General features: G+C 38.3%; 1 protein-coding gene across 1 annotated transcript in view; it reads right to left on the bottom strand.

Moving 5' to 3' along the window:
• The window catches only part of INADL (InaD-like (Drosophila)), a gene marked incomplete at its 3' end in the record, with an annotated part of 165,617 nt that overhangs the window by 31,077 nt on the left and 124,720 nt on the right, over nt 1–9,820 (bottom strand). Inside the window, exon 21 of the mRNA XM_008584873.1 lies at nt 6,213–6,387. Coding sequence (XP_008583095.1) covers nt 6,213–6,387 — 175 coding nt within the window. The remainder of the gene's footprint in view (nt 1–6,212; nt 6,388–9,820) is intronic.

Raw genomic sequence — 9,820 nt, 5'->3', positions numbered from 1 at the left:
CACCAGTGTTTTCCAAATTCGTAGGGCTACTTAAACAGATGTTACACTAGGATTTTGAATCTGCAAAGCAAATTACCTGATGTCAGTATGTATAGAATTAAGCATTCCCTTTACATTAACATTTAGAATGACACAGACACTGTATTGCGTGAAAGAAGCCAAACACAAAACAGTACCCACTGTATGATTATATTTACATACAATCTGGAACAGAAAAAACTAACTTACAGTGTCACATACATGAGGCCATTAACTCCCTAGAAACCTTCCTTTTTCCCTCCCAACTCCAGAGTAGCCCTCTCCCTAATGTGCATATTCATTCTCTCCCTTACCCTCAGCCTCCTACCAGTGCTCTGAATTTACACATAATTTTTGGCAGTTTAACTCTAAGGTAAATCTAATAGATGTCTACCACTTATTTAGAAGGCACTAAATGCCAGGCACTATGTTGAGGGCCTAAAACATAACATTAACTCATTTAATCCTTTCCCGACTATGACATCCTGTCTCCTATTTCACCTCCCACTATTCATAATAAAATATCCAATCCTGAATCTATTTCTGTTCATTTGCATCCTATTATACCTACAAAATGATTTTTTTCAATTATAAATACAGGTCTTTCACCTCAAGTTCATCATCCTCCCAGACATTAGCCTCTGACACCTTGCTTTACTTACTGTGATTTGATCCTATCATATTACTTTTTTAAAAAATCTACAACTCCATGAGTATTTTAAAAAACTGAGCAACAATGGACACTATCCTGGCTACAGGGCCCATGAGTCTATCATTGCTGTTGCCATGACCATCACCGCCAGACTTTTATTAAACATTTACTATGGGCAAGGCATTATGTTAAGCCTGTTATATGCATTTTACCCAGCTTTACTGACATATAGATGACAAATAAAAGTATAAAAATTCTTTATATGCATTTTTATTTTACCTATAGAACTATCTACTTTACAAGAGAGGAAATAAAGCCATAAAGGAAGTCCTATAAGGATTTTATAGCTATAAATAGCAGAAGAAAGATTTGAACAGCACCCACAATGAATCTATACTGCAGACCTCCTGTTAGTCTGAGAAACACCCATGTTCCCCACTATAGGCAGCCATATATCTTTAGGCAGCAGGTAATGAGACGAGGAAGAAAAAGACTGAAACCAGGTGAGTTTGAAGACAGAATCTCAAGTGACATTGTGAAAAGAGAAGGATACTCAGAACAAGAGTACGTGGATTTCTTCCACAGTACCACACCCCTCCTGTCCACAGTACCCTTCCTAGAAATCTGCACTTTCAAGGTCTGCATTGACCTCTCTCAAATATTTTTATTTATTTATTTCCAGGATAATTACTAAACTCAACATTACACAATGTAATCATTTTTTTGTGGCACTTTACAAATTTCTCACTTACCTTCCTCCCCCTCTCCCATTCCCACCTCTAGTCGCCTCAGTTCTGTTCTCTCCTTTTGAAAGTTCAATGAATTATTGTTGTTGCTGTTTCTTTTTTCGTCATTTTTTTTTTTTTAGCTCCCACTTATGATTGAGGACATGCAGTATTTTTCTTTCTGTATCTGGATTATTTCACTTAACATAATTTTCTCCAAGTTTATCCATGCTGCTGCAAATGGCAAGATTTCATGCCTTTTTATGGCAGAGTAGTATTCCATTGTGTATATATACATTTTCCTTATCCAGTCATCCATCAACGAATATTTAGGTTGGTTCCAACTCTTGGCTATTGTAAATAGAGCTGCAATGAACATGTGAGTGCAGATATCCCTTCGACAGAATGATTTTCATTCCTTTAAGAATATACCTGGCAGTGGATTGCTGGATTGTATGGCAGTTCTATCTGTAGTTGTTTGAGGAATATCCATATTGATTTCTATAACAGCTGCACTAACTTACACTCCTACCAACAGTGTTGGAGGGTTCAGCATGGGGGAGTTCACCTTTCCCCATATCCTGGCCAGCATTTTTTATTCTCCATCTTTTTATAATGGCCAATCTAACTGGGATTAAATGATATCTCAATGTGGTTTTAGTTTTCATTTTCCTGTGCATCTGACCTCTTAATACAGTCCTGCCTCCAAAATTCAGGAGAAGTTGGTGCAAGAGCACAGTGCACATTATACATCACAGTTATTAAATACCTACCCTTGGTGCAGGAGCACACACACACGCATGCACGCACACACACAACCCTCTGCTAGATCCTACACAAATAATTAATGCAAAGGAGAAACTCTAAAATACCACTTAGCACTACACGACACCCTGATTATCTGAAAGACTAACATCTAAAAGAACCTATCCATTATTCAGAAAGGCTCCTGAGTGGCAATAAATATTCACCTATAAACCTAACTCCATGGGGCATACCCTTAAAGATTAAAAGAGGGAATATGACTTATAGGAACTCCTCTGGAATCTGCTGAGATTTAAATATACCCTAAATCTCTGATAGCAAGCCAAAAAAAAAACAGCTTTCAAATGTAAGACAAAGGTTAGGTTGGAGTCCTTAAATGCCTGTGCCTGCATAAGAAATCAGCTTGTCAAAGTACTCACTTGAGGAGAAAAAGCAACGGACAGGAGTAAAGCGCATGCATCTTCCCTCTGCAGCAGGGAGAACTAATACACAACTGCGGTTCCATTTACTCTTCTGTGCAGGGAAAGAGGGGTGGGTTTGGAAATGTGTTTAGATCTTTTCCAGTTCTACAGCTGCAATTCTACAGTTTAGAGAAGCACCCCATTTCTGAACTCTTCTGCCTGACTCACTGAGCACAAGAGAAGTTTAAAAAACAAATGTGCCTCATTTGAAAAGTAATTTAACTATATATAAAAAGTCATAAAAATTGTTCCTAACTCTTCTGCTACCAACAACTCTCCTAAGGAAACAAATCCATCGCTTATTGAATACTACGGTCCCTCTGGGGGCTTCACTGGATCTCACATCAGGACACCGGGCCTGGTAGCACCTTCCCTCTGCTGAGTGAAAAAGCCACCAGATCTCTCCAAGTTGTTGGGCCTGTCTGTATCCTTCCTTTCCACTCAGAGATGGGCTATGCAGAAGCACAGAGAACAACTTTTCATGAAGCTTCTACCTAAAACTCTAAGCAAAGGTCATAGGTTGCAGAACAGAGAAATACACAACATCTAAGACACAAAATCATTCTTGCACAAAGGTTTTAATGAAAATATTTAAAACCAATTAACCCCACCCCATCTCTCATCCCTGTTATGCTCTGCCAAGACCTCTAGCTCCTTTGTTCACTTCTTGTCTCCTGTATTCACAACACCACGCTTCTCTGGGTTGTCCTTGAGAAGTGCTTCCCTTGCTACCACAACCCACAAGCCCCGCCATGCCACACTGTCCACCCACTCCATAAAATCTCCTTAAATCGCAAACAAACTACTCCACACCCCAGCCTGAATGTTCTCTGCACCTCCTCTGCAACAGCTCTGGTTCTCTGCCAAGAACATCACACTCAAGTGGGTGATGTGCATTCTTTCACTCCCTGGAGTTGGAAAAAGAGGATCAATATTTTTCTAAACTCCCTCCTACCAATAGGCCATTACTCTCCTACTATTATTTCAAAAGCTGATCTCAACTCTGACACCTCTCCTTTTAACGCCTGCTCTACTGGCACCCCATCACTCTTAGTAAATAATATTTCTCCTAAAAGACAGAAAAAAACTCACGGTCACTGAACAATAATCCCCTTGGATTCCTGCCCCCAAGCTGCAAAAAGTATCTGCATTTGTACCTTCCTTTCATGCCTAGCACTGTCTTCATGGAGGAGGTGAGATTCCTCCTATCAAACTATCAGAGGCTAATCTCTCAGGGTGTGCAATGTCCTCCTCTCCCTCCACCATCTCCAGGGACTATGTTTAATTGCCCATTTCTATCATCTACATATTCCTATATTCCTTTTCTGGATCTTAACCACAAGCAAGTAAAATTCTCTCAAGTTTCATATATATTCATACACATAAGAATGTAGTCATATATAGTACACATGTATGCATATATGTAGCAATGTATATATATGTATACGTATATATGTATATAGTAATATATATAAAACTTCCTCCTTGCCTTGATCCATTAATACCCTCAGTTATTTAGGAAACATGCATTCTATCTGCCTCTTTTCATGATCAGGATTCTCAACACTAGTCAGCTATCACAATGTCCAATTTCTCACCTTCTGTTCAATTCTGAACCCACTACTCTCTGATTTCCACTATATCATAACTGTTCCGTGCTTACCAGGGAACATTATCTATGTGGTCAAGCCCCATGATAATTTCTCTTTCTGATCTAATTTGATCTCCCTGTAGCATGTGACCATACCCTGTAATGATCCTTTTTTTTAAATTTATTTTTTTATTGAATCAACATTGAGATATGTTGATCAAATCAATATTACTAGCATATATATTGTTACGAATTGTAATTATTCTTTATGCCCCTTGTCCCATCTCTCCCCATCCTCCTCTCCCTCCCCCATCCCCCTTCTAATAACCCGAGATTTCTTCTCTCCTTCTGAAAGAATACTGGTTACTCTGTTGATTTGTTTCCAAGATGATCTGTCTAATGCTGAGAGGTGTGATCAGGTCCCCCAATATTATCATAGAGCAGATGCTTCTTCTGTCATTCTGAAATGGGCTTTGTGGAGAGAGACATCCTCTTCTTTTCTTTATCTCTGCTGGTGACTCTCCTTGTATCAATACACTCCAGTGGTTGGAAGACCATCTATGTGGTGGTTGTGGCATCTAGCCACTTTCGCAGCAGCCATGGTTATTGTGGTAGCTGTGGTGGGCCGCCCAGATGGAGGTGATGTTTTTGGCATGCTCCTTGGTGCTGGCAGTGTGCCTGGTTGTGGGGTGTGTCTGGTCCCCACTCCATGCCTCAGGTCGCCAGGTGGGCCCCAAGGCACTTGTGCGGTGTGCCTGGTTGTGGGAGGGGGGCCTGCCCCCCACTCCATGCCTCAGGTCTCCAGGTGGGCCCCAAGGCGATGGCGCAGTGTGCCTGGATGTGGGAGGGGGATCTGGTCCCCTGCTGCCTCCAAGTAACTTCATCTGAAGGGCACAGCTGCAGCTTCTGCCAGCTCCTGCTCCATGCACTCATCAGCTCCAGCCTTGAAGCAGCCACAGCCCAAAACACTGAGAGCAATTTTTTCTTTCTGTCACTGTGGTTTTTCCCACCTTCATGAACTCTGTAGGTCTCTCCTCCTCTTCCCCTGAACTCCAGTGGCTCCAGCTTGGCTGTTACATTTTTATAGTTGTAAATTGGTTGATTTGTAGGAGAGAGAGATGCTGGGGACTATCTATTCTGCCATCTTGACCACAACCCTCTGTGATGATCCTTTTGTGAAAATGCTTTCTTCCCTTGGTTTCTATGTCAACCTCTAGTTTATTCATTTCCTTCTATCTTTTGTTCATTTCACCTCACTCTTTTCTGTTTCTATTCATGCCTTGAATATTGCTGTTTTGCAGGATTCCAGTCTTGGCCCACTGCTCTTATTGTCTGAGCTTCCCTTGGATGACTATTCAAATCCAGGAGTTGCTCCCAAGTATCCATGTCAGGACAGAGCTCCACATTAAGCCCCAGACTCACATATCCAATTTATTCCATTTCACTTTGGTGTCCTATGGATACTTCAACCCTCAACATGTCCCAAACTGAACTCATCATTTTCTCTTCCAACCTGTTCGTGCTCCTACTATCTTATGTTAAAGAATTAATGTCTATCTATCCATCTATTTTCCCAGTCCAGAAACACAAGTCATCTTGAACTACCCCTTCTTACTCCCAACAGGTTATGAGTCACCAATTCCTCCAGAATCTCTAACTCTGTAGAGCTTAGAAAATCCCCTTCTTAGTCCATCCTCTTCTTAATTTTTCCTCAAGTGCTTTTAACTGTGTTGTTAAAAAATCCTGAATTAATCTCCCATTCTCTAAGCAAATATTCTAATGTAATCCATTTTGTACACAACTGCAAGAATACAAAATTTTATATATGGCACAATTTTAAGAATGTGAAATTCTCACAGCAATTGTCAAATACAGTAGATTTTATAAATATATGTATTATCTTTCTGGATTTTCCAAATATTCCACCAAAACTATGCATTTTTTAGAAACAAAAAACCCATTATTTTATAACATGAAAACAAAGACAAATGATATCATACCATGCATTAGTGGCATATCTAGAAGACAACATTCTTGTGTACGCAGAGGCTTTGGAAACAACTTGGGTTCTAGGGAGCTCGTATAAAGGCAAATCTTCTTGCTCCCTTCTTTGAGCCACAGTAGGAAGGTCAACAAGCAAGCTAGGACCTTGGACATCATGTGGGATCATCATGCCTGAAGAGCAAATCCAGATGACAATAAACACAGATACACTCATTCATCTTTCAGTCATTCAACAAATAATTATGAAAACCAAGAAAAAACAAAACAAATTTAAAAAGAAGAAAAAAAAAAGGCCAAAAAAATGAAAATGAAGAGATAGTTACGGGCACTATTATGAATAGGCACCCTTTCCGGTAGGAGAGTGATAGTATTGAAGTAAATAAGTAGAAGACTTAATATGTCAGGTGGTGGTAAGTACTATGGTGAAAAAATCAAGCAAGGAAGGGGACAGAGATTGCTCAATAGAAGATGGTTACAATTTTAAGTATGCCGTCACTGAAAAAATGACATTTTAGCAATATTAATATTTCTAAAAACAGACCACCCCATAGAAAATAGCATCCCTCCCAAGACATTCTCTATCCCTTATGCTGCTTTATTTTCTCTCATGAGCCCTACCACAATACACATTAATTGGCTATCATCTGTCTCCCCTACTAGAGCGAGGCTCCATGTGAGCACTTTGGTTCACTCACTGCTCCAACCTCATGTCCCACAGCACAACTGCTATACAGAAAGCACCTAGCAAATATTTTTCAGTGATTAATTACAGTACCTGTTTAATAAATCAAAAATGAGTAAAGATGAAAAGATAATGAATACACTGTTTTCCTAAACAGAAAGCAAAACAAAAAAAGTTCAAAGCTATTATTATATTATTAGAATGGATAACAGTTATTTGCATCACACAGTCCATTCTACAGAACATGTGTATTTTCTATAATCTCAAAAAGGAGCTATGAGACTTATTAAGATTAAACACCTTTAGCAATTTGGGAATGCCATTTATTCAAACAATATTAACTGGGAGCCTAAAATAATTCCGTTTATTCAAACAAAGTAAATGGAGAGCTTCAAATCTGCCTATAAGGTACTGTGCAAGGCACTGGGAAATCTTACGGAAACCTAAGAAATTATTTGTAAAAACAGACAGAGAAAAGCAACATGGTTAAAGAGTTTAGCATGCACAGCAAGGCAGGCAATGAAGAAATCCAGCAGCACGCAGTGGCGGGGGCTTGTGTGCCTGGGGAGAATCCTGGACTTGATGCATCAGCCCAAGAGCCTTGTGCTGGGGTTTATAAGGATAGCTTCACAGCATCCATGAACCATAGGTAAACACAGTTTTCCCCTGCAATGTATTTATTTGAAAACTACATTCTAGGAAGAAAGAAATTTTAAAATATCACAAATTATGTGACAAAAGTGTGACTGAAAGCTCAAATATATAACAGATGATGGGTAATAATTATACAGGGTTGGATAATAATAAATAACATAGCTTTTATACAAATGATAAGAAAACATATACTCATCAATATTGTGGACATTTATTTTTTGGTTTGTATACTTTTTATGGATTTTTATAAATATCTGGCAGAACTTAAGCTAGAAAATGTAACAAAGAGGGCCGGCCCGGTGGCGCACTGCTACAGGGCGCCGCTTGGGAGCGTGGCGGCGCTCCCGCCGAGGGTTCGGATCCCACATACAGAACGGTTCCCGCTCACTGGCTGAGCGAGGTGCGNTCTAAACTACAAATTTTTCCTTAACAACCTAGGCTGTCCCAATGATAGGTCCTCTGACATTGCAATGATTTAAAAAAATAATTCCATGGAATAACAAATAACCAAATAAAAGCATTTGTATTTTTTAAAGGGCTTTGTTTCTAAATTTCAGAATTCTTTTACATTTGTTACCCCCATTTAATTCTCACATCAAACTATGAGTTAGAAAGAAAAGATACTAACAACCATATTTTATAGATGGGGAAACACAGGTTAAGGAATTTTGCCAATTTTTACCCAGATAGTAAAGGATATAGATTGTCATAATATATTTAAGTGCATACAACAAATTTTCTGCCAAACTCTTACTAATTTTGATTTCTCTTTAGGAGGGTTTGCATAATAAGCTTGAGAAGTCCAAGATAGCAGGGGCATCTTTGGACTTTACTTCTTATATTCTCCCTAGTTTTATGTAGCATATTATATAGAATTATCATATGAATTAAAAAAAAACAAATTAGAGAAGCTCATATTTTCTTCTTACTTTTGCCCAAATAGACTAGAAGGAGCTTCTCTGGTCTCACCACAATAGATCATGTGCTGATATATATGTAGTAAGCACATATAACCACCATATATAGATGTGTGTATGTATTTCCATGTATATTGTCTATATACCCCTCACACACGTACACTGCTATGAGTGTACTTCAAAAACTTCGTGGAAAAATAGAACTTTTTAAATATTAAAAAATTTTTTTAATTAAATTTTTAAATCTTAAGAAATTTTAAAAATAGTTTTAAAAATAATATGAATCTTTCCACAAACTTTTTGAAGTACACTAGTATATAAAGATAATGAATAATGTAGAAAACATACGTAGGATCCAACACAATGATTATCTATGGTAAGGGAGTTAGGCTATATTATAATGGTTTTACTGTTTAAAAAACAGAAGATCCTGGGATGAAGGAGAAAGCTGAGAGGTAGTCTTTTTTTTTTTTTTTTTAATATGAACTACAAAAAATCAGGAAAGCTATAAACCAAATCATGATTACCTCAGCAGACAATTTGTTCCTACTTTGCATTTATCTGCATTATCTTATTTATCCTCCATGCATGAACACACCTCATTTTTTCTTACACTGCCAAGCACACTGCTTCCTCAAGATCTTTGCATGTGCTGTTCTGCCAGTCTTACCCTGAGTGATATCACAGGGGGCTCACTTACTTTATTCAATTCTCCTACTAAATGTCATCCTACTAAATTAGCCCAGCCAGACCACCCCATAGAAATAGCATCCCTCCCAAGACATTCTCTATCCCTTATGCTGCTTTATTTTCTCTCATGAGCCCTACCACAATACACATTAATTGGCTATCATCTGTCTCCCCCACTAGAGTGAGGCTCCATGTGAGCACTTTGGTTCATTCACTGCTCCAACCTCATGTCCCACAGCACAACTGCTATACAGAAAGCACCTAGCAAATATTTTTCAGTGATTAATTACAGTACCTGTTTAATAAATCAAAAATGAGTAAAGATGAAAAGATAATGAATACACTGTTTTCCTAAACAGAAAGCAAAACAAAAAAAGTTCAAAGCTATTATTATATTATTAGAATGGATAACAGTTATTTGCATCACACAGTCCATTCTACAGAACATGTGTATTTTCTATAATCTCAAAAAGGAGCTATGAGACTTATTAAGATTAAACACCTTTAGCAATTTGGGAATGCCATTTATTCAAACAATATTAACTGGGAGCCTAAAATAATTCCGTTTATTCAAACAAAGTAAATGGAGAGCTTCAAATCTGCCTATAAGGTACTGTGCAAGGCACTGGGAAATCTTACGGAAACCTAAGAAATTATTTGT

The sequence above is a fragment of the Galeopterus variegatus genome, unplaced genomic scaffold, assembly GCF_000696425.1.
Source record: "Galeopterus variegatus unplaced genomic scaffold, G_variegatus-3.0.2 Scaffold3395, whole genome shotgun sequence".
Taxonomy (NCBI): Eukaryota; Metazoa; Chordata; class Mammalia; order Dermoptera; family Cynocephalidae; genus Galeopterus; species Galeopterus variegatus.
Note: the sequence above shows the minus strand (reverse complement) of the source record. Positions and strands in the feature narration are given on the sequence as shown.